At 34.9% G+C, this 26,777-nt stretch overlaps 1 protein-coding gene across 2 annotated transcripts in view; it reads right to left on the bottom strand.

Annotated features, from left to right (window-relative positions):
- GLCCI1 (glucocorticoid induced 1) overlaps positions 1-26,777 on the bottom strand; it is a gene marked incomplete at both ends in the record, with an annotated part of 117,190 nt that overhangs the window by 33,331 nt on the left and 57,082 nt on the right. For both annotated transcript variants that reach the window (XM_082662388.1, XM_082662387.1), the window contains one exon: positions 21,220-21,306. In XM_082662388.1, coding sequence (XP_082518514.1) covers positions 21,220-21,306 — 87 coding nt within the window. The remainder of the gene's footprint in view (positions 1-21,219; positions 21,307-26,777) is intronic.

Below are 26,777 nucleotides of genomic sequence, written 5' to 3'. Positions count from 1 at the left end.
AGCAATTAACTGATTACATACTAACTTAATGATATATTTCTTTTTTGATAAGCAGTTTAATAACCTTAAATATTGTTCATATTGGATCCAGTTTTAAACAATGAAAATATTATAAAACATCTTTACAATTCAGTTTAATATGGACTCAGAAGTTATTGGATAAATATTTGTATTTTTAAAAGACTTTACCACATAATTAAATAAAAATTCTTCAGACTGTTGTTTTTTAGGTCCAGAGAAAATATTATTGCAATTTTCCCCTAGTATAGTATGATAAAACAATTTTTTTTCATTAGGGCAGAATGTATACTTTTACTAAAACTATAAGGAAACTTTTATTTTTCTTAAAAAAGGAAGACCACAACATATTTTTTAATCACTATTTGATCAGAAGCAAGAAACTTCCCTAATCATTTCACTTAGAGAAAAACTATCCCACTAATAAGAAGAGGGCTTATTGGTGAGATAAAGAAGCAATCCATGATTCTTCCTTTTATCCACTGAAGGACTTAAGAATAGTAAACTCACCTTTTGCAACTTATCTTTATCAAAATCAGAAATAGTATAAAGTCAAAACAACAATACAGTAATATCACTTATATTCTCTCTGGGAACATCACCCTCTGGGATAAAGAGTAGTTTATACTTAACTGCTTACTATGAAAACAGTGGATTCTCCAAGTTCTGTTTCTCTCCTATAATGTGATCTACTTACTATATGTGTAGGCATCCATTTAGGCCCTCCCCATCACCCCCACTGGACTTGGGGTTCAGGGGAACTAATGCAAACTCGATAGTCTTGATACCTGCTGTGCAGTGAATAATAAAGTCCATTGTTTCTAAACCACGAGCCTCATGACTTCTGCCAGCATCCATGAAATAGTAAAAAGCTAACTTATTAGGTTATAAGTAGGAAAAAATCAAATCCAAGATGTGGAGGGTATACTTCCTCTTTTGCCTCAAATGAAGAGAAAGGAGTTTTAATGGAACAACTTGGAAGGACTGACTGTTCCTCACAGATAAGAAGACCGGATGGACTGGAATCTGACTCCACCCCAGATACTGAAAACGTTGAGCTAGGATGATGGAGATTTACTCTTGCTTTAGAATCAGCCTAAATTCCCAGATATTAACCAGATTTTTTTAATGTGCAAGCTTCCCAGTAACCATTCGGGAAATCTGAAAGTGAGAGTCATAGGAGGGTTGTCTTAGGTCCTACTTAAGAGGACCACCTAAAAGGGTAAACTGAGCTCAGCAGCTGAGAAACTGAATGTTATTTCTAGAATTCTAGAGGCTAAGGAGAGAGTAAGATAGAAGTGTAGATAAGAGATGTGCAGCAACAAGGGATGTCCAAAGAACCCATGAAATTACTCTACAAAAGAAGGTCAGTTTTAAAAATCTGTCAAGCCCAGCTAATTGACAGGTATCTGATAACAGTACCAGTCAAGTAGGAACATTTCTATTCCCCTTACCTCTCCCTCTCTCCCCCAAGCTCCAACTCCAGAGGGGTCAGAAATCGTAGCTGTGGAGTTAGGAAAGAGGTAAGCAAGAAAGACAAAAGGAGCCTCCGGGATCCCTTCACCCATGAAGTCATTCACCTGCAGTAGGCCCTAGCTAGAAGAGGAGTAGCTGCAACCATGAAATAAGTAGGAAGCTTTAACTGTTACGAGAGACTGGAAAGCAGGTTCACTTGAAGGAATCATAGGTGTGTAAGAGCTTCTGGTTTTGCACCATACACAAGAGATGAACTTCTCTCAATGAATAAGGATAGTGGGAGTTAATATAAAGTCCTTTTGTGATTATCCCTTAAAGTCTTAGTTGATTTTCCTAATATGTAATTAAGCTCTTTAAAAAGTAGATTGTATCTACTCTTTCTTTTGAAATTCTAGATGCTTTTACACAATATTGAGCATATAGTCTTATGCTTTGCTGCTATTCCATGAACAAATGCAGTGCCACTACAGGCTGACAATGTATCCTAAAATATATATTTAAAATGTACCTGTCTTCTCTTTTACCTCTATTAAATGTATACAAATCAAGTACTATAAAAACAGAAATAGAGTCAGATGTAGAAAACAAACTTACGGTTACCAGGGGAGAAAGCAGTGGCAGGGGGGAAGGGTGGAGGGAGAGGTAAATTGGGAGATTGAGATTGACATATACACTATACTATATAAAATAGATAAATACTCTGTAATGACTTATGGGAAAAGAATCTGAAAAAGAGTAAATATATGCATATGTATAACTAATTCACTTTGCTGTGCAGCAGAAACTAACACAACATTGTAAAATCAAGTATACTCCAATAAAAATTAAAAATAAAAGCACCATCAACAATAAAAAAGTGATAAGTACTAATTAAATCCTTATCATTTGCTTAGCAGACTTCTTAAACTGTAGATATGCTTTATAAATTAATTTTAAATTGTGTTATGTAAACAGGGAACCACATATCTAACCAATGGAAAAGTACACTTAAACATTTGTTTGGTTTGTAAAATCTAAATAAAGGTTGGGTTAACATCCCTCCAGTAAACATAATTCAAAGGAGGAAAAGTAATCTTTTCATAAAAGAAAATGATGTCTCACTTGAATTCATTTCCTTAACATGGACACAACCCATAACCTCACTGTACACTGGTATCAGTTAGTTTCTGACAAATGTGTTGATAATCGGTTTCCCATTTTTTTGTAGGTAATCTTTTTTCTAATTGCAAGAATGAGTGTGTGTGTGTGTGTGTGTGTGTGTGTGTGTGTGTGTGTGTGTGTGTGTGTGTGTGTGTGTGTCCTTGACCTACAACTCAGTTTACCTAGGGTGGAAATTTTTTCTTTGTCCTGTTTAAAATCCTTCGTGGAATTGATGGGCTTTTTCAATATGAAGACACATCACTCTCCAAATCTAGCATATTTTCAACCTTTAAGAAGTATCTCTTCCCTGATGCCTACTATTCTTACCTTCTGGAACTCCTTACTCAGTCTATTTTCCTGTTTCTTAACTCCTCTTTCATATTTTCAACCTCTATCTTTTAAAAAATTATTTTTAATTTTTTAAATTGAAGTACAGTTGATTTATAATGTGTTAGTTTCTGGTATACAGCAAAGTGATTCAGTTATATATCTGTATATTCTTTTCCATTATGGTTTATTACAGGATATCGAATATAGTTCCCTGTGCTATACAGTAGGTCCTTGTTGCTTATCTACTTTATATATAATAGTTTGTAACTGCTAAGCCCAAACACCTAGTTTATCTTCCCCTGCTCTCTTTCCCCTTTGGTAACCATAAGTTTGTTTTCTATGTCTGTGAGTCTGTTTCTGTTTTGTAAATAAGTTCATCTGTATCATATTTTAGATGCCACATATAAGTGATATCATATGATATTTGTCTTTGTCTGACTTACTTCACTTAGTATGATATCCCTAGGTCCATCCATGTTGCTGTAAATGGCATTATTTCATTCTTTTTTATGATTGAGTAGTATTCCATTGTATATATGTATACAACATCTTTATCCACTAATCTATCGATGGACATTTAGGTTGCTTCCATGTTTTGGCTATCGTAAATAGTGCTGCCATGAACACTGGGGTGCATGTATCTTTTCGCATTAGTTTTCTCTGGATATATGCCCAGGAGTGGGATTACTGGATCATATGGTAATTCTATTTTTAGTTTTTAAGGAACCTCCATACTGTTTTCCATAGTGGCTGCACCAATTTACTATCCCACCAACAGTGCAGGAGGGTTCCCTTTTCTCCACACCCTCTCCAGCATTTATTGTTTGTAGACTTTTTAATGCTGGCCATTCTGTCAACCTCTATCTTTTTATTCTATATTCTAGATGATTTGTTCATCCAGACTTTCTCAGTTGAGACTTTTGATTCACTAATTCTCTCTTCTGCTGTGTCAATTTAAGCCATCAAAGAGTTTAATTTCACCAACTTTTATTATATTTAAGACTTATAAAGGATCCTTTCTCTTTCTGCCTGTTCTTATTTACTTCTGTTCTCATTGTGAGCTACTGTTTCACTTGAAATCCTTAAACATTCTTATTTCTAAATTCTTTTTTGGGATTGTGTTCTTATTCTTATTTTCTCAGTTATGACTCTATTTAATGTATCTGCTGTCTCTTATGGCAATAGATTTCCTGACATACCCTAAAATACTTACTTGGAAGTTCTCTGTATGTGGGAGTTTTATATTTTGTGAACTCTTTACTGCCATATTGTTTCATGGTTCCTCAGCCTAGTGCTTCAGAGTTGCATAGCTTCAGAGCAAAAGTCTTAAATCAGGAAGATTGGGGCTTTGCTCCCACATGGGTAGAGCTCTATTCCAGACACCACATCCACACACAACATATTTGGTTACTATTTCCATTTTTGTATAGAGGCTTATCTGACCCACAAGAACACCAACAGTGTCAGGTGGAGTTTTTACAGGTCTAGTTTTACTGCCTGGAAACATGGTCCCAGTTCCCTGCTTTATGCAGACAGCCCAGTTCCAATCTCCCATTTGCAAGATATATTTGACTCTCTTAAAATGTGTAGTCTCTTAAATTTGGCTTAACTCACAGAAACCTGGCCAACATGATCCAGATTTCTGTGAGTCAGATAACATCAACATCCACTCATCACTAAGGATTTCCCTTCTATTCATGGTCTGCAGGGGTTTTCCTTGTCTTAAATGTAGCTAAAATATATTTACTTATGTATTTCTTTGAAAAATTTTCACACTGTAGTCTTAAAAGCTTGGAACAAAGTGGAAGCAGACTATTCAGGTGCTCTCACTGACATTTACATCAGAAATCCAGATGCAAACTCTCTGAGGGGGACAGCATGTATGTGACTCAGGAAGAATGGATGTGATACAGCTGAATTTGATGCCGAGACAAGGAAGCAGGTCAAAAGTTGTTTGTTAAAAAAAAACACTGAACTTTAGTAGCATATAACTGAAAAGAAATTACTATTTCAATAATAGTTTTGGCTTTCATAATTTCCTCAGATTCCAATTCTGTCATCTTTTATAACTATTCTTATTTTTACTTTTAGTCTTTACCCATGTACTCATTTTTCCAGCCTCAGTTATATATCATTTAAAATTTAATATCTACCATGGACATAACATGGAAAGCCTACTAGTCTTTTATGTTTATTCCTTTTTTTTCATCTTTATTGAAATGTAATTTACATTCCCTTAACTTCATCCATTGTAAGGGTAAAATTCAATAAGTTGTAATCACTTTGTAGTGTTGTACAAAATAATCAAAATTCAGTTTTAGGATTTTTTCATCACCCCCAAAATTTGCTTTGAGTCTATTTGTAGCCAATCACCCCTACCCCCACCCCATTCCAGCCACATGCAACCACTAATGGGCTTTTTTTCCCTCTATAGATTTGCCTTTTCTGGCATTTCAATATAAATGAAACCATACAATATGTAATCTTATTCATCTGGCTTCTTTCACTTAGCAGGAATTGGCAAGCTACAGTCTGCAAGCCAAATCTAGCAGGCCACATGTTTTTGTAAATAAAATTTATTGGAACATAACCATGTCCACTCCATATTGTCTATGGTTGCTTTCACACTACAATAGTGGAGTTGAGTAGTTGCAACAGAGGCTCTGTGGCCCACAAACCATAAAGTATTTACTATCTGGCTTTTTAGAGAAAAAAATTTGCTGACCCTTGACTTAGTAAAATGTTTTTGAAGTTCATTCCCACTGTAGCATGTATCAGTATTCAGTACAGTGTTCCTTTTCATTGCTGAACAGTATGCTATTGCATGAACACATGACATTTTGTTTATCCATTTACCAAACAGTGGATATTTCAATATTTTTTAGTTTTTAGCTATTATGAATAATTCTGCTATAAATGTTTGTGTAAATGTTTCAATGTAAACATGTGTTTTCATTTTTCTTATACAGAGTCCTAGGAATAGAATTTCTAGGTTATATGCAAAGTTTCTGATTAACTTTTAAAGAAACTGTTAAACTGTTTTCCAAAGTTGGCTGTATCATTTTATATTCCCAACAATGTCTGAGGGTTCCAGATGCTCTTCATTCTTGCTAACACTCAGCATTTTCTGTCATTTAAATTACAGTCATTGTAGTAGGTGTGTAGTTGTATCTCATGGTTTAAATCTGCATTTGCCTAATGAGGTTGAACACCTTTTCATGTGGTCATTTTCCATCCATACATCTTTGATGAAATACTTCTATCAAAGTCTTCCCCTTTTAAGTGCATTGTCTTACTGATTTTTAAGAGTTCTTTATACATTCCAGATATAAGTCCTATATCAGATATGATTTGCTAATATTTCTGTCTGGGGCTTGTCTTATCATTCCTTTAGTCATGTAGTGTAAACGTTCATTTAAATGAAGTTCAGTTTTTTTTCTTTTATGGCCTTACTCCTGGTGTTGTATCTAAAACTGCTTTGCCTAATCCAAGGTCTTCTAGAAGATCTAAAATTTTAGAGCTTATATTTAGGACTATGATTCATTTTGAGTTCATTTATCTCTACAGTGAGCGTCAAGGACCTAACTATTTTTCCTATATATGAATTTATAATTATTCCAGTACCAGTTACCAGAAACGCTGTCCTTTTCAACTGAATTGTGTTGGCAGCTTTGTCGAACATTAACTGACCATAAAATATAAGGGTTTATTCATTGATTCACAATTTTGAATCATTTATCTATATTTCTTCTTTATGCTAATATTTTGCCAAATTTATTAATATAGATTTATAAGAAAGTATTGAAATTGTACCACACAAGTCCTCCAAAGTTTTCCTTCTTTTCAAAATTACTTTCGGCCAATCTAGGCCCTTTACATTTCCACATAAATTTTAGTATTAGCTTGTCAATTTTTACCAAAAACAAAAACGCTGGGAAGAAAACAGGGATTATACTGAATCAATTTGGGGAGAATTACCATTTTAATAATAATACTGAGTCTTCCAATCCATGAACAAACTGTCTATCCATTTATTTAAATCTTTTAAAATTTTGTCCAGCAGTGTTTTGTTTTCAGTGTATAAATCTTGAACTGCTGTTGCTTAATTTATTCCTAAATATTATAATATTTTTGATGCAACTGTAATTGTTTTCTGATTTAGGGGATTGTTCATATCTAATATCTAGACAAGTGCTTGATTCCTTTCTTTTTTTATTATCTATTTTACACATATTAGTGTATATATATCAATCCCAATCTCCCAATTCATCCCACCACCAGGCCTTCCCCGCTTACCCCCCTTGGTGTCCATATGTTTGTTCTCTACATTTGTGTCTCTATTTGGGCCTTGCACACTGGTTCATCTGTACCATATTTATAGATTCCACATATATGTATTAATATACAATATTGGTTCTTCTGACTTACTTCACTCTGTATGACAGTCTCTCGGTCCATCCCCATCTCTACAAATGACCCAATTTCGTTCCTTTTTATGGCTGAGTAATATTCCATTGTATATATGTACCACCTCTGCTTTATCAATTCATCTGTCGATGGGCATTTAGGTTCCTTCCATGACCTAGCTATTGTAAACAGTGCTGCAATGAACATTGGGGTGCATGTGTCTTTTTGAATTATGGTTTTCTCTGGGTATATGCCCAGGAGTGGGATTGCTGGGTCATATAGTAATTCTATTTTTAGTTTTTTAAGGAACCTCCATACTGTTCTCCATAGTGGCTGTACCAATTTACATTCCCACCAACAGTGCAAGAGGAGAAGATAGTGGAGTAGAAGGACGTGTGCTCACTCCCTCTTGTGAGAGCACCGGAATCGCAAGTAACTGCTGAAAAATCATTGACAGGAAGACACTGGAACTCAGCAAAAAAGATACCCCACATCCAAATACAAACAAGAAACCACAATGAGATGGTAGGAGGGGTCACAATAAAATCAATTCCCATAACTGCTGGGTGGCTGACTCACAAACTGGAAAACACTTATACCACAGAAGTCCACCCACTGGAGTGAAGGTTCTGAGCCTCATTTCAGGCTTCCCAACCTGGGGGTCTGGCAAAGGAGGAGGAATTCCTAGAGAATCACACTTTGAAGGCTAGCGGGATTTGACTGCAGGACTTCAACAGGACTGGGGGAAACAGAGACTCCACTCTTGGAGGGCACACACAAAGTAGTGTGCGCGTCGGGACCCAGGGGAAGGAGCAGTGATCCCACAGGAGACTGAATCAGACCTACCTGCTAGTGTTGGAGGGTCTCCTGCAGAGGCGGGGGGTGGCTGTAGCTCACTGTGGGGACACGGACACTGACAGCAGAAGTTCTGGGAAGTATTCCTTGGCGTGAGCCCTCCCAGAGTCCACCATTAGCCCAACCAAAGAGCCAGGTAGGCTCCACTGTTGGGTCGCCTCAGGCCAAACAACCAACAGGTAAGGAACCCAGCCCCACCAATCATCAGACAAGTGGATTAAAGTTTTACTGAGCACTGCCCACCAGAGCAACACCGAGCTGTATCCAACCTTCCCATCAGGAAACTTGCACAAGCCTCGTAGATAGCCTCATCCACCAGAGGGCAGACAGCAGAAGCAAGAAGAACTACAGTCCGCAGCCTGTGGAACAAAAACCACATTCACAGAAAGACAAGATGAAAAGGCAGAGAGCTATGTACCAGATAAAGGAACAAGAAAATACCCCAGAAAAACAACTAAATAAAGTGGAGATAGGCAACCTTCCAGAAAAAGAATTCAGAATAATGATAGTGAAGGTGATCCAGGACCTTGGAAAAAGAATGGAGGCAAAGATCAAGACGATGCAAGACATGTTTAACACAGACCTAGAAGAATTAAACAACAAACACCTACAAGAATTAAAGAAAAAACAAACAGAGCTGAACAATACAATAACTGAAATGAAAATACACTAGAAGGAATCAAGAGCAGAAAAACTGAGGCAGCAGAACGGATAAGTGACCTGGAAGACAGAATGGTGGAATTCACTGCTGCAGAACAGAATAAAGAAAAAAGAATGAAATGAAGACAGCCTAAGAGACCTCTGGGACAACATTAAACACAACAACATTCGCATTATAGGGGTCCCAGAAGGCAAAGAGAGAGAGGAAGGACCAGAGAAAATATCTTTAGAGATTATAGTCGAAAACTTTCCTAACATGGGAAAGGAAATAGCCACCCAAGTCCAGAAAGCGCAGAGAGTCCCAGGCAGGATAAACCCAAGGAGAAACACACCAAGACACATAGTAATCAAATTGATAACAATTAAAGACAAAGAAAAATTACTGAAAGCAACAAGGGAAAAATGAGAAATAACATACAAGGGAGCTCCCATAACATTAACCACTGATTTCTCAGCAGAAACTCTACAAGCCATAAGGGAGTGGCATGATATATTTAAAGTGATGAAAAGAAAAAACCTACAACCAAGATTATTCTACCCAGCAAGGATCTCATTCAAATTCCATGGAGAAATCAAAAGCTTCACAGACAAGCAGAAGCTAAGAGAATTCAGCACCACCAAACCAGCTCTACAACAAAGGCTATAGGAACTTCTCTAAGTGAGAAACATAACAGAAGAAAAGGACCTACAAAAACAAACCCATAACAATTAAGAAAATGGTAATAGGAACATACATATCGATAATTACCTTAAACGTGAATGGATTAAATGCTCCAACCAAAAGACACAGGCTCACTGAATGGACACAAAAACAAGACCCATATATATGCGATCTACAATAGACCCACTTCAGACCTAGGGACACATACAGACTGAAAGTGAGGGGATGGAAAAAGATATTCCATGCAAATGGAAATCAAAAGAAACCTGGAGTAGCAATACTCATATCAGATAAAATAGACTTTAAAAGAAAAAATGTAACAAGAGGCAAGGAAGGACACTACATAATGATCAAGGGATCAATCCAAGAAGAAGATGTAATAATTATAAATATATATGCAACCAACATAGGAGCACCTCAATACACAAGGCAAAGGCTAACAGCTATAAAAGAGGAAATCGACAGTAACACAATAATAGTGGGGGACTTTGACACCTCACTTACACCAGTGGACAGATCATCCAGACAGAAAATTAACAAGGAAACACAAGCTTTAAATGACACAACAGACCAGATAGATGTAATTCATACTTATAGGACATTCCATCCGAAAACAGCAGATTACACTTTCTTCTCAAGTGCACATGGAAAATTCTCCAGCATAGATCACATCTTGGGTCACAGTGCAAGCCACAGTAAATTTAAGAAAATTGAAATCATATCCAGCATCTTTTCTGACCACAACGCTATGAGATTAGAAATGAATTACATGGGAAAAAAATGTAAAAAACACGAACACATGGAGGCTAAACAATACATTACTAAATAACCAAGAGATCACTGAAGAAATCAAAGAGGAAATCAAAAATACAATCCCACCTCAAGAATCAAGAAAAATCTCAAATAAACAACCTAACCTTACACCTAAAGCAATCAGAGAAAGAACAAAAAAACGTATGGACACCAAGGGGGGAAAGTGGCGGGGGGCAGTGGTGGTGGTGGTGTGATGAATTGGGCAATTGAGATTGACATATATACACTAATATGTATAAAATGGATAACTAATAAGAACCTGCTGTAAAAAATATAAATTTTAAAAAGTCTGTGTTTGAAAAAAAAAAAGAACAGTGCAAGAGGGTTCCCTTTCTCCACACCCTCTCCAGCACTTATTGTTTGTAGATTTCTTGATGATGTCCATTCTAAACAGTGTGAGGTGATACCTTCATTGTAGTTTTGATTTGCATTTCTCTAATAATTAGTGATGTTGAGCAGCTTTTCATGTGCTTCTTGGCCATCTGTATGTCTTCTTTGGAGAAATGTTTATTTAGGTCTTCTACCTATTTTTTAATTGCGCTGTTTATTAATATTGAGCTGCACGAGCTGTTTATATATTGTGGAGATTAATCCTTTGTCCGGTGATTCCTTTGCAAGTATTTTCTCCCATTGTGAGGGTTGTCTTTTCATCTTGTTTATAGTTTCCTTTGCTGTGCAAAAGCTTTAAGTTTCATTAGGTCCCATTTGTTTATTTCTGTTTTTATTTCCATTACTCTATGAGGTGGGTCAAAAAAGATCCTGCTGTGATTTATGTCAAAGAGTGTTCTTCCTATGTTTTCCTCCAAGAGTTTTATATAGTGTCTGGTCTTACATTTAGGTCTTTAATCCATTTTGAGTTTTGCGGGTTTTTTTAGTTTATTATTTTATTTTATTTATTTATTTTTGGCTGCATTGGGCCTTCGCTGCTGTGTGCGGGCTTTCTCTAGTTGCAGAGAGTGGGGCTACTCTTCATTGTAGTGCACCTGCTTCTCATTGCGGTGGCTTCTCTTGTTGCAGAGCATAGGCTCTAGGCACGCGGCCTTCAGTAGTTGTGGCTCGCGGGCTCTAAAGCGCAGGCTCAGTAGTTGTGGCACACTGGCTTAGCTGCTCCATGGCATGTGGGATCTTCCTGGACCAGGGCTTGAACCCGTGTCCCCTGCATTGGCAGGCAGATGCTTAACCGCTGCACCACCAGGGAAGCCCTTGAGTTTATTTTTGTGTATGGTGTTAGAGGGTGTTCTAATTTCATTCTTTTACACGTAGCTGCCCAGTTTTCCTAGCACCACTTATTGAAGAGCCTGTCTTTTCTCCATTGTATATTCTTGCCTCCTTTGTCAAAGATAAGGTAACCATATGTGCATGGGTTTATCTCTGGGCTTCTAATCCTATTCCATTGATCTATATTTCTGTTTTTGTGCCAGTACCATAGTATCCTGATTACTGTAGCATTGTAGTATAGTTTGAAGTCAGGGAGCATGATTCCTCTAGTTCCGTTTTTTCCCCCTCAAGATTGCTTTGGTTATTCGGGATCTTTTGTGTCTCCATACAAATTTGAAGATTTTTTCTTCTACTTCTGTAAAAAATGCCATTGGCAATTTGATAGGTAATGCACTGAATCTGTAGATTGCTTTGTGTAGTATAGTCATTTTCACAATATTGATTCTTCCAATCCAAGAACATGGTATATCTCTCCATTTGTATCACCTTTGATTTCTTTTATCAGTGTCTTATAGTTTTCTGAGTACAGGCCTTTTACCTCCTTAGGCAGGTTTATTCCTAGGTGTTTTATTCTTTTTTGCTGCAATAGTGAATGGGACTGTTTCCCTAATTTCTCCTTCTGATCTTTCATTGTTAGTGTATAGGAATGCAAGAGATTTCTGTGCATTAATTTTGTAACCTGCAACTTTACTAAATTCATTGATTAGCTTTAGTAGTTTTCTGGTGGCATCTTTAGGATTCTCTATGTATAGTGTCATGTCATCTGCAAACAGTGACAGTTTAACTTCTTCTTTTCCAATTTCTATTCCTTTTATTTCTTTTTCTTCCCTGATTGCCATGGATAGGACTTCCAAAACTATGTTGAATAATAGTGTCGAGAGTGGACATCCTTGTCTTGTTCCTGATCTTAGAGGAAATGCTTTCAGTTTTTCATCATTGAGAATGATGTTTGCTGTGGGTTTGTTGTATATGGCCCTTATTATGTTGAGGTAGTTCCCTCTATGGCCACTTTCTGGAGAGTTTTTATCATAAATGGGTGTTGAATTTGTCAAAAGCTTTTTCTGCATCTATTGAGATGATCATATGGCTTTTATTCTTCAGTTTGTTAATGTGGTGTATCACATTGATTGATTTGCATATATTGAAGAATCCTTGCATCCCTGGGATAACTCCCACTTGATCATGGTGTATGATCCTTTTAATATGTTGTTGGATTCTGTTTCCTAGTATTTTGTTAAGAATCTTTCCATCTATATTCATCAGTGATATTGGTGTGTAATTTTCTTTTCTTGTAGTATCTTTGTCTGGTTTTGGTATCAGGGTGATGGTGGCCTCACAGAATGAGTTTGGGAGTGTTCCTTTCTCTGCAATTTTTTGGAAGAGTTTGAGAAGGACGGATGTTAGCTCTTCTCTAAATGTTTGATAGAATTCACCTGTGAAGCCATCTGGTCCTGGACTTTTGTTTGTTGGAAGATTTTTAATCACAGTTTCAATCTCATTGCTTGTTATTAGCCTGTTGATATTTTGTTTCTTCCTGGTTCAGTCTTGGAAGGTTATATCTTTCTAAGAATTTGTCCATTTCTTCCAGGTTGTCCATTTTATTGGCATAGAGTTGCTTGTAGTAGTCTCTTAGGATGCTTTGTATTTGTATTTCTGCAGTGTCTGTTGTAACTTCTTTTTCATTTCTAATTTTATTGATTTGAGTCCTCTCCATCTTTTTCGTGATGATTCTGGCTAATGGTTTATCAATTTTGTTTATCTTCTCAAAGAACCAGCTTTTAGTTTTATTGATCTTTGCTATTCTTTTCTGTTTATTTCTACTCTGATCTTTATGATTTCTTTCCTTCTGCTAACTTTGGGTTTTGTTTGTTCTTCTTTCTCTAGTTCCTTTAGGTGCGAGGTGAGATTATTTACTAGAGATTTTTCTTGTTTCTTTAGGTAGGCTTGTATAGCTATGAACTTCCCTCTTAGAACTGCTTTTGCTGCATCCCATAGGTTTTGGATCGTCGTGTTTTCATTGTCATTTGTCTCTAGGTATTTTTTGATTTCCTCTTTGATTTCTTCAGTGACCTCTTGGTTATTTAGTAACGTATTGTTTAGCCTCCATGTGTTTGTGTTTTTTACGTTTTTTTCCCTGTAATTCATTTCTGATCTCAGAGTGTTGTGGTCAGAAAATATGGTTGATAATGATTTCAATTTTCTTAAATTTACTGAGGCTTGATTTGTGACCCAAGATGTGATGTATCCTGGAGAATGTTCCATGCACACTTGAGAGGAAAGTGTAATCTGCTGTTTTTGGATGGAATGTCCTATAAATATCAATTAAATCTATCTGGTCTATTGTGTCATTTAAAGCTTCTGTTTCCTTATTTAGCTTCATTTTGGATGATCTGTCCATTGTGTTACTGTCGATTTCCTCTTTTCTAGCGGTTAGCAGTTGCCTTATGTATTGAGGTGCTCCTATGTTGGGTGCATATATATTTATAATTGTTTTATCTTCTTCTTGGATTGATCCCTTGATCATTATGTAGTATCCTTCTTTTTCTCTTGTAACATTCTTTATTTTAAAGTCTATTTTATCTGATATGAGTATTGCTATTCCAGCTTTGATTTCCATTTGCATGGAATATCTTTTTCTATCCCCTCACTTTGAGTCTGTATGTGTCCCTAGGTCTGAAGTGGGTCCCTTGTAGATGGGATATATATGGGTCTTGTTTTTGTATTCATTCAGCGAGCCTGTGTCTTTTGGTTGGCGCATTTAATCCATTCACATTTAAGGCAATTATTGATATATATGTTCCTGTTACCTTTTTCTTAATTATTTTGGGTTTATTTTTGTAGGTCCTTTTCTTCTCTTGTGTTTCCCACTAAGAGAAGTTCCTTTAGCATTTGTTGTACAGCTGGTTTGGTGGTGCTGAATTCTCTTAGCTTCTGCTTGTCTGTGAAGCTTTTGATTTCTCCATGGAATTTGAATGAGATCCTTGCTGGGTAGAGTAATCTTGTTTGTAGATTCTTCCCTTTCACCACTTTAAATATATCATTCCAGTCCCTTCTGGCTTGTGGAGTTTCTGCTGAGAAATCAGCTGTTAACCTTACGGGAGTTCCCTTGTATGTTATTTGTTGTTTTTCCCTTGTTGCTTTTAATAGTTTTTGGTTGTCTTTAATTTTTGTCAATTTGATTACTATGTGTGTCGGCATGTTTCTCCTTGGGTTTATCTTGCCTGGGAGTCTCTGTGCTTCCTGAACCTGGGTGGCTATTTCCTTTCCCCTGTTAGGGACGTTTTTGACTATAATCTCTCAAATATTTTCTCAGGCTCTTTCTCTCTTCTCCTTCTGGGGCCCCTATAATGAGAATGTTGTTGCGTTTAATGTTGTCCCAGAGGTCTCTTAGGCTGTCTTCATTTCTTTTCATTTTTTTTTCTTTATTCTGTTACACGGAAGTGATTTTCACCATTCTGTCTTCCAGGTCAGTTATCTGTTCTTCTCCCTGAGTTATTCTGCTATTGATTCCTTCTAGTGTATTTTTCATTTCAGTTATTCTATTGTTCATCTCTGTTTGTTTGTTCTTTAATTCTTCTAGATCTTTGTTAAACATTTCTTGCATCTTCTTGATCTTTGCCTTCAATGTTTTTCCGAGGTCCTGTATCATCGTCGCTATCATCATTCTGAATCCTTTTTCTAGAAGGTTGCCTATCTCCACTGCATTTAGTTGGTTTTCTGGTGTTTTATCTTGTTCCTTCATCTGGTACATAGTACTCTGCCTTTTCCTTTTGTCGATCTTTCTGTGAATGTGGTTTTTGTTCCACAGGCTGCAGGATTGTAGTTCTTTTTGCTTCTGCTGTCTGCCCTCTGGTCGCATAGACTCTACCTTTAATCAGTTTTCACAACTGTGACAGCACATTTGATTCTCCTGCTAGCGTTGGAAGGTCGGCTGCAGAGGCAGGGGGCGGCTGTGGCTCACCGCAGGGACAAGGACACTGGCAGCAGAAGTTCTGGGGAGTACTCCTTGGTGTGAACCCCCCCAGAGTCCACCATTCACCCCACGAAAGTGCCTGTAAGCTCCAGTGGTGGGTCGCCTCAGGCCAAACAACCAAACACTTGATTTCTGTATGTTGATCTTTTTTTCTGCAACCTTGTTAAACTTGTATTAGTTCTAGTAATATATTTATATGTTCCCTATAATTTCTACATATAGGATCATGTATCTGTGAATGAAGGCAGTTTTACCACTTCCTTAACAATCTGGATGTCTTTTATTCATTTTTCTTGCCTGACTAGAACCTCCTGCGCAAGTGAATAGAAGTGGTGACAAGGTGACAGTGGACATCACTATCTTATTTCTTATCTTAGAGGAAAGCATTCTTGCTTTCACCATTGAATATGATATTCTCTGTACGTTTTTCATAAATGCTCTTTAACAGGCAGAGAAAATTCTTTTTTATTCCTGGTTTGTTTAGAGATTTTTATCATGAATGGATGCTGCACTTTGGCAAAAGCTTTCTGTGACTCTACTGAGATAATTATGCAGTTTTGTTTCTTTATTTTATTAATATAGTAGTGTTTATTACATTAATTGAATTTTGGATCTTAAAAGAACTTTGCATTTCTGGAACAAGTCGCATTTGCTTTTGGTGTATAATCCTTTATATAAGTTGCTGAATTTGGTTTGCTAATATTTTGTTAAGGATTTTTGCATCTACATTCAAGAGAGATATTGATCTGAAGTGTTAATGTCTTTGCCTGCCTTTGAAATCAGATAACTCTGGACTTATAAAATGAATTGGTAAGTGCTCCCTTCTCTTTTATTTTCTGAAAGAGTTTGTGAATGATTAACATTGTTTCTTCTCTGAATATTTGATAGAATTCACCAAATCCAATCCTGGGATTTTCTTTGTGGGAAGATTTTAAATTCCTCATTCAATTTATTTACTTGTTACAAGTCTGCTCATATTTTCTATTTGTTCTTAAATCAGTCTTGGTAATTTATTTCTAGTAATTTGTGTCTTGCTGGAATTTTATCCATCTTGGCTTATTTTCTAAATTGATATTGACATAATTTGATTATAATATTCCATTATAATACTTTTAAGTTATGTAAGGTTGGTAGTAATGTCACCCCTTTCACTGCTGATTTTAGTAATTTGTGTGTTTTTTTTTCTTGGTCAGTCTAGCTAAAGGTTTGTCCACCTTGTTGATCTTCTCAAAGAACCAACTTTTAGTTTTATTGGCTTTTTTCCAGTATTTTTCTGTTTCATTGGTTTTTGCTATATTCTTTATGATTTCCTTCCTCTGCTTGCTTTTGCTCTGCTTTGCTCTTCTTTGTCTGGTTTCTTAAGATGGAAGCTTAAAGTAATGATTTGAGAATTTTCTCTTTTTCTTATATATGCACTTAAGGTATAAGTTTTCCTTGAAGCATTGCTTTACCTGTACACATAAATTCTAAGTTGTCTTTTTGCTTTCATTTATTTAAATATTTAAAATTTCCCTGTGGTACTAGGTAAGTGTTCTTTAATTGACAAATATTTGGGTTTGTTAAAGATTTCTTTCTGTTATATGACTTCAGTCCTGTGTAACCTACTGAGAGTTGTTTTATGGCCCAGTATATAGTCTTACCCAGAAAATGTTTCACACGTGTTTGAAAAGAATATGTATTCTGCAGTCAATGGGTAGAGTTTTCTATGTATGTCAGTTAGGTCAAATGGACTGATGATACTGTTGAACTCCTCTATCTCCTTGCTGATTTCTACCTACTTAGTAGTTCTTTAAAGTATTGAGAGTAAGGTATTGAAATCCCCAATTAGAGAAACTGAATTTCTCCTTCCACAGTTTTGCTTCATGCATTTTGAGACTGTTGTTAGATGTACATACAATTTTTGACTGCTATATCTTCCTGAATGTACTGACCTTTAATCATTATGAAATGTCTCTATTTGTCTTCAGTAATACTTCTTGTCTTAAAGTCTGTTTTGTCTTGATGTTTCCTTATTACTGTCTTCATTGTGTATCTTTCCCCATCTTTTTACTTTCAACCTATTTGTGTCTTGGAATCTAACATGTGTTTCTTACAGACAACGTATAGCTGAGTGTTGCTTTTTTATCCAGTTTGACAATCTCTGCCTTTTGAATATAATGTTCATTCCATTCACATTTAATGTAATTAAATAGATTTATTCCTGCCATTTTGCTATTTTTCTATTTGTCACATCTTTTTTATTTCTGTCTTCTTCCTACACTGCTTTCTTTTGTGATAAATATTTTTTATTGTATCTTTTTAATCCATTTCTGATACTTTTTATTTTCTATTCTTATAGAGTTATTTTGTTAGCAACTGCTGTAGGGATTATAACATGAATTCTAATTTATTATAATCTACTTCAAAATAATATTTAATTCCAGTAAAAGAGAAACTATATTCCAAAATATGTCTTTTCCCTTGTTTTCTTCTGTGTTATTATTGTCATATATATTAAATGTATATGTTATAAACCCAACAACAGTGTTATAATTATTGTTTTATATAATCTTAGAAAAATGAGAAAAATCTATCTATAGACTGTTTTATATTTACCCACATATTTGCCAACACTCTTCAATTCTTCCTATTGATTTGAATTAAACTGGAGTCAATACCTTCAGTATTTCTTGTAAGACAGTCTAGTAGCAGGAAAGTCTCTCAATCTTTGTTTATCCAGGAATACTTTATTTCACCTTTATTTTAAAAGGCTGGGTTTTCTGAATATAGAATCCTTGGTTGATATTTTTCTTTTAGCACTTTGAATATGTCATGCTTTATGGTTTCCACTGTTTCTGATGAAAAATACCAGTTGTTAAATGTATTATTGGTCCCCTATGTGTAATGAGTCATTTTCTTCTTCCAGCTTCAAGATTTTCTCTTTCCTTTAGCTTTCAACAGTTTAACTATGATGTGTCTATGTGCAGCTCTGCGTGTTTTCCTACTTGGGGTTTGTTGAGCTTCTTGAATCTATATAGATTGTGTTTCATCAGATCTGGAAAGTTTTCTGCCATTATCTCTTCAAATATTTTTTAACTCCCCTCTCCTCCCCTCAGTCTCCCATTATGTGTATATGTATGAACTTAATGTTTCCCCACAGGCCTCTGAGGCTTGACTTTTCTTCAGTCTTTTTCCCTCTGTTCTTTCAGAGTATATAAATTCTCCTGACCTATATTCAAATTCACTGATCCTTCTGCCATCTTAAATCTTCTATCAAACTCATCTAGTGAATTTTTTTTAATTACTATACTTTTTAATGCTACAGTTTCTGTTTGTATATTTTTTATAATAATTACATCTATGTGGAAGTTCTTTATTCATTGCGTCACTGTGGTCCTACTTCCCTTTGATGCTTTAAACATGGTTTTCTTTAGTTCTTTGAACATACTTATAATAGCTGCTTTGATGTTTTAGTCTGCTGAATCCAACATATGGAGACACTTAGATACAGTTTCTATTGACTGTTTTTTTTTCCTTAACTATGGGTCATCCTTTCTTGTTTCTTTGCATATCTCTAAATTTTCTGTTGAATGTTGGACATTTTAGATAATATATTGGAGCAACTCTAGATTCTGATTTTCTCTGAGGGTGGCTGATGGACTGAAAGTCTGTTTTCCCCACCATGTGTGGTTGCTAATATCTCTACTCCATTTTTCCCCCCTCATTTTTCTTTCTATGACTGGCTTTTTAAGACCTTTTTAAGCTGGTCTCCAGTGTCACCTTAGTGTTTAGCCAAAAACTATTCAGAGATTTTACTCAAACATCTCAATCCAGTAAGGCTTCCACTCTCAGGATGTGTGTATATTTGAATGAGGATTTGTGTGTGAAATGAGGAGTGCATTCAAAGTTTGGGCCTTTTAAAAGTTGGCCTCAGATTTTACTACCACTAGGCCTGTTTGATCTCCTTTCCAGATATTCTTAGGCTCCACTAACCAGTGATACGTGGGTGACTGGGCCCACTTGATATTCTGCTGTGCCTGTCTACAGCCTCCAATCAACCTGTGATATGTGGTGAACTTACCAAGCCCCCAAGATTGTCTTACCTCCTAGAACTCTCTATAAAATCCTGCTACTCCATGAGTCTGTTGCTTGTCACAAATTAGACCACAATCTCAGACTAGCAGAGCGATTGGTCCTATTTGTTTGCAGCTAAGATTCTTACCCTGAGTTCAGTACTTTTCATGAATAAAGTTTCTCAATTTATTTGGTTGATTTCCAGAGTGATGAATTTGTTTTGACAGTTTTGTCCAGCTTTATGATTGCTTTGTGAGGGAAGTAATTAAATCTCTCACTCAGTCATGTCAGCCATTCCTTTTTTAATAGTGTATATCATGTATTGCTGTAGTCCAAAGTCAACTATACCTAATCTTGGCTATAACTTTGAGATTGTATTTACCTCTAAGATAAAAGAGCAAATTTACTTTTTATTCAATATTACTCAATATTCTGTGCATAGATATGTACCTATTTTAGACTAGATATATTAGACTCAGCTTCCTTTGTTTTTTGTTGCTGTTGGGAAAAACTGATTTTGCGCATATGTGTTTGTGTGCATAGATAGGAGTTGAGGATTTCTGTACATCAATAATATAAAGAGGTTCCTAAAAATGTAATACAATCACAGGCAAAATCATGCTAATAGATTACTATATCTATTCAGTCCAGACACCACAGTATATGAGAAATACTGATAAACCTACAGGATATGCAAATGATACTAAGAGGTATGGATACTATGGCATATGAAATATATTTGAGAGAAATGTCAATGTTTACTCTGGAGGAAAATGACATATTGCAAACCTTTCAAATATTTAAATTAGACTTATTCAATATTGATACAGAGGGCAGAGTCAAAACTTAGGGGTATAATTTTGAGTTCAATATAGTACAAAATAAACTAACAACTTAAGGGGCAACAAACAGAACTGGTTTGGTTTTCTTGCAAAGTGATAAGCTTTTCTCACTGAGAATGACTGTAATAGACTAGATGAATGTTTTCTAAGAAGGAGTGTTTATATAGGAGATGGACTAGATGACCTTCCAACTCTAAGTTTCTGTAATTTTATAAAAGCAAATAAATAAGAATTTAGATGGATAAAAGATAACACTACAGGAAAATAATCAATACATAAAGTTATCATAATTTGGGTTATTCATAAGGGAATGGGTTATAATAACTGTTTCTCAAAGACATGGATTCCACTATACTATCGGGTCTCAAAGGGCAACAATATGCTGGATATCATTAAAAAATTATAAGAAACAGAAAACACTATCCTACCTTTGTAAAAATTGTGATCTATAGTTCTAGTTGCGGTAACTCAAGAGTAAGAAAGCTGAAGTGGGAACAAAATATAACAAATAAACAAGACAAAATTACATAAAATCAGACTTCATTCTGGAAAGGCAAAAGCTGAGTGGGTACATAAGAAATATTTATAAAGAATATGAAGGGCACAAATAATGTAAACTCAGAATTGTTCACCAAAATGTGGAAGGCAACCCTTAAAACTCTGAGAGAGGTAAGTTTATCACAAATATAGGAAGTATCATTATATTCAGGAAATAGTTAAGATAATTTGCTAGGACCAAAGCAGCACACAGACTGAAAACAGAAGTGACTTACCTCTTTTAGTTGATCAGCACTTCCCCATGATGCAGAACGCTGATGTGATCTCTTTTCTGTGCCTTCTTCTACCCAACAGCTAGGTGTCTTTAAAAAAATAAGTAAAATAAAAAATAAAGAATTTTGCCTCTATCCTTAATCTCACAGCAAATCAAACATATTTCAAAATCTTAGCACATACCAATTAAAGGGTTATACTGAATACTAGGATGCCTTAACAGCTAAGACTTTCGTGACCCTGTGAAATGTTTATTATTCTGAATTAGATATGATCAATCTAAGATGTTTCTGAGTAATGTTACTCAAAACATTTGGTTTTTTACATCAACATTAAATTTATCAAATTCAAAGAGAACTGTGAAATATGTATATTGGTGTTTTTAAAGAGAATAGGCAAACTAATTATGAAATGTTATGTTTACTAAAGAGAAGTAAGATTAACAGAACATGCTTAGAAGCAGTGGGGTTACAGATGACCTACTTGTCAATATTTAGTTAGGTAAAGGGTTGAGTGTACTATATTCTTTCTATACTCAGGAAAGAGTGTGTTAATAATAGTATCCTTTTTTGAAAAACATCAAGCATCTTTATATAAAAATATAAAGTTACTATAAAAATAGAAAAAGTTATTATAAAAATAAACAAGATTAAGCTAAACTGACTATAATTTAAAACAATGCATCTTAAAGAAAACCTCAGCTACATGGCAGAAAACAGAATTGCTTTTACCTAAAACTTCATTTTCAGCGATTTAACCTATAACAGACACTACATCCAAACATAACACAAAACACTAAATGCCAAATAGTAAAATCATTTAGTACTTGTATTAAAATTTTTTAAATATTAAACTACCATCCTTAATATATGAGAAGACTCTTAGTGTAATGCAACTTAGGGAAAGTTAAAACCACTATTTTAAGACAGATATAGGGTAATGATTATCATATATAAATATTGGGTAAGCCAAAAGTTCACTGGGGTTTTTCTGTAACATCTTAGGGAAAAAACCCTAACGAACTTTTTGGCCAACCCAATATAAATATATATTGCTTCAAAAATTATTTTTTATTACATACAGAAAAGTTCATCATTCATATTGAGGCTGCACCTGTGACTTTACATAATACACAACTTATGAAGAAGCCATCAGTTCTATACAATTCAAAATGCTTGTGGACAAAGTTTTAAATAATTACCACCTCTTAAAAGTAATGATGCTGCAAAATAAAACCAGTAACAATTGAATGCTAGTTGAATAAAAATACAAATAAACTGCTTAAACAGTTCAAATACTAAAGTGAAACTATTTAGTCATAATACTGAGTAAAATATTTTATTCACTTGGTAATGGCAAAGATAAGAGGTATTAATATATTAAACTGCTTGCAAATAATTAGTTATTAAATTTTCCTAATCTCAGTCCCAGATAAGAAAAACTACTCTGAAAATAATCCCCCCAAGTAGTCATATCTTTAATAATTTATGCTAAGATTATTCAATTATGACTTTGTTTTAGTCAAACTTTTATTTCGAGAATTTATATCCCTTAATACTTTTACCTTTCTACCAAGCAGAGGCATTGCTCTCATCAAAAATCAAATGATTAAGGATCACAATGTTTAAAACTCAAAAGCATATTCACAGAAAATGAATAAAATTTCTGGCATGTTCCATAATTAACAAAAACATTTATAACACTATTTTCATTTTGTATGGCTCTAACTTTTTCAAAGGAAATTTACATAAACTGTATCTCCAACTTAGAGTTAAATCAGTAGCCACAAAAATTCTGCAAATGCCTTAATACTGCCAAGCACACCAATGGCAAATGAAACTAAATCTGAGGTCTCTCATCTCAGAGTATCTTCTTTCTTCCTATTGTCATTCTTTTTTTAAAATTGAATGTGAAAACCTATTTGATTATTTCAGAATGTAGTATTGGTTATACAAAAGAAATACATAAACACTAACTACAAAAGAATATTTATGTTCCTGAAATCTATCTAGTAAAATAGTTTTTTTTTAAAGTACAAAACCACTGGAAAAATCCTTTCAGTCATGTGGCTATAAAATTACATGTATATAAATTGTTTAAGCATATTCATCATAGTTTCAACTTTTCCAAAAAATACTCCCCAAAGAAAATTTTCATTTTAATTGCACATATATACTATTATATTCTAAAGACTGCATTGTCCAAAACAAAAGCTACTAGGCACATGTAATAATTTAAATTTAAATTAATGAAAATAAAACAAAAACTTCGGTTCTTTAATCTCATTAGCACGTTTCAAATACTCAGTAACCACATGTGGCTAGAGGCTACCGGCTGCCATATAGAACAGCACAGATACAGCACATTTCCACCACTGCATAAAGTTCTATTGAGAGCAGTGTTTTATACATTTAATCATTAATTTTATTTTATTTATTTTTATTAGTCATCAATTTTATACACATCAATGTATACATGTCAATCCTAATCGCCCAATTCAGCACACCACCATCCCCACTCCACTGTGGTTTTCCCCCCTTGGTGTCCATACGTTTGTTCTCTACATCTGTGTCTCAACTTCTGCCCTGCAAACCGGTTCATCTGTACCAATTTTCCACAAACATGCGTTAATATTGTTATATATATAATATATATAATTAATAATATTATTAGTATATTAATAATATTAAAATTATATAAATAATATCAATATTATAATTACATGCTATTATTAATTAATAATATTAATATTATCATAATTAATGTATTCATAATAATAATATATTATTAATGTATTATATTAATGATATATTTATATATATAATATATATTATATAATAATAATATATATAACGCACATACTGCATTAATATACGGTATTTGTTTTTCTCTTTCTGACTTCACTCTGTATGACAGTCTCTAGATCCATCCACATCTCTACAAATGACTCAATTACGTTCTTTTTTATGGCTGAGTAAAATTCCATTGTATATATGTGCCACAACTTCTTTATCCATTCGTCTGTCGATGGGCATTTAGGTTGCTTCATGACCTGGCTATTGTAAATAATGCTGCAATGAACATTGGGGTGCATGTGTCTTTTTGAATTATGGTTTTCTCTGGGTATACGCCCAGTAGTGGAATTGCTGGATCATATAGTAATTCTATTTTTGGTTTTTTAAGGAACCTCCATACTTTTCTCCATAGTGGCTGTATCAATTTACATTCCCACCAACAGTGCAAGAGGGTTCCCTTTTCTCCACACCCTATCCAGCACTTCTTGTTTGTAGATTTTCTGATGATGCCCATTCTAACTGGTGTGAAGTGATACCTCATTGTAGTTTTGATTTGTATGTCTCTAATAATTAGTGTGTTGAGCAGCTTTTCATGTGCTTCTTGGCCATCTGTATGTCTTCTTTGGAGAAATGTCTATATAGGTCTTCTGCCCATTTTTGGATTGGGTTGTTTGTTTCTTTAATATTGAGCTGCATGAGCTGTTTATATGTTTTGGAGATTAATCCTTGGTCCATTGATTCATTTGTGAATATTTTCTCCCATTCTGAAGGTTGTCTTTTCGTCTTGTTTATGGTTTCCATTGCTGTGCAAAAGCTTTGGAGTTTCATTAGGTCCCATTTGCTTATTTTTGTTTTTATTTCCATTACTCTAGGAGATGGATCAAAAAATATCTTGCTGTGATTTATGTCAAAGAGTGTTCTTCCTATGTTTTCCTCTAAGAGTTTTATAGTGTCTGGCCTTACATTTAGGTCTTTAATCCATTTTGAGTTTCTTTTTGTGTATGGTGTTAGGGAGTGTTCTAATTTCATTCTTTTACATGTAGCTGTCCAGTTTTCCCAGCACCACTTATTGAAGAGACTGTCTTTTCTCCATTGTATATCTTTGCCTCCTTTGTCATAGATTAGTTGACCATAGGTGCGTGGGTTTATCTCTGGGCTTTCTATCTTGTTCCATTGATCTATGTTTCTGTTTTTGTGCCAGTACCATATTGTCTTGATTACTGTAGCTTTGTAGTATACTCTGAAGTCAGGAAGTCTGATTCCTCCAGCTCCGTTTTTTTCCCTCAAGACTGCTTTGGCTGTTTGGGGTCTTTTGTGTCTCCATACAAATTTTAAGATGATTTGTTCTAGTTCTGTAAAAAATGCCATTGGTAATTTGATAGGGATTGCATTGAATCTGTAGATTGCTTTGGGTAGTATAGTCATATTCACAATATTGATTCTTCCAATCCAAGAAAATGGTATATCTCTCCATCTGTTGGTATCATCTTTAATTTTTCATCAGTGTCTTATAATTTTCTGCATAAGGTCTTTTGTTTCTTTAGGTAGGTTTATTCCTAGGTATTTTATTCTTTTTGTTGCAGTGGTAAATGGGAGTGTTTCAATAATTTCTCTTTCAGATTTTTCATCATTAGTGTATAGGAATGCAAAAGATTTCTGTGCATTAATTTTGTATCCTGCAACTTCATCAAATTCATTGATTAGCTCTAGCAGTTTCCAGGTGGCATTTTTAGGATTCTCTGTGTATAGTATCATGTCATCTACAAACAGTGACAGTTTTACTTCTTCTTTTCCAATTTGTATTCCTTTTATTTCTTTTTCTTCTCTGATTGCCGTGGCTAGGACTTCCAAAACTATGTTGAATACCAGTGGTGAGAGTGGACATCCTTGTCTCATTCCTGATCTTAGACGAAATGCTTTCAGTTTTTCACCATTGAGAATGATGTTTGCTGTGGGTTTGTCGTACATGGCCTTTATTATGTTGAGGTAGGTTCCCTCTATGCCCACTTTCTGGAGAGTTTTTATCATAAATGGGTGTTGAATTTTGTCAAAGGCTTTTTCTGCATCTATTGAGATGATCATATGGTTTTTATTCTTCAATTTGTTAATATGGTGTATCACATTGATTTGTGTATATTGAAGAAACCTTGCATCCCTGGAATAACTCCCACTTGATCATGGTGTATGATCCTTTTAATATGTTGTTGGATTCTGTTTCCTAGTATTTTGTTGAGTACTTTTGCATCTATATTCATCAGTGATATTGGTCTGTAATTTTCTTTTTTTTGTAGTATCTTTGTCTGGTTTTGGTGTCAGGGTGATGGTGGCCTCACAGAATGAGTTTGGGAGTGTTCCTTCCTCTGCAGTTTTTTGGAAGAGTTTGAGAAGGATGGGTGTTAGCTCTTCTCTAAATGTTAGATAGAATTCACCTGTGAAGCCATCTGGTCCTGGACTTTTGTTTGTTGGCAGAGTTTTAATCACAGTTTCAATCTCATTACTTGTTATTAGCCTGTTCATATTTTCTGTTTCTTCCTGGTTCAGTCTTGGAAGGTTATATCTTTCTAAGGATTTGTCCATTTCTTCCAGGTTGTCCATTTTATTGGCATAGAGTTGCTTGTAGTAGTCTCTTAGGATGCTTTGTATTTCTGTGGTGTCTGTTGTAACTACTCCTTTTTCATTTCTACTTTTATTGATTTGAGTCCTCTCCCTCTTTTTCTTGATGAGTCTGGCTAATGGTTTATCAATTTTGTTTATCTTCTCAAAGA

The sequence above is a fragment of the Grampus griseus genome (genome assembly GCF_964374135.1).
Source record: "Grampus griseus genome assembly, chromosome: 9".
Taxonomy (NCBI): Eukaryota; Metazoa; Chordata; class Mammalia; order Artiodactyla; family Delphinidae; genus Grampus; species Grampus griseus.
Note: the sequence above shows the minus strand (reverse complement) of the source record. Positions and strands in the feature narration are given on the sequence as shown.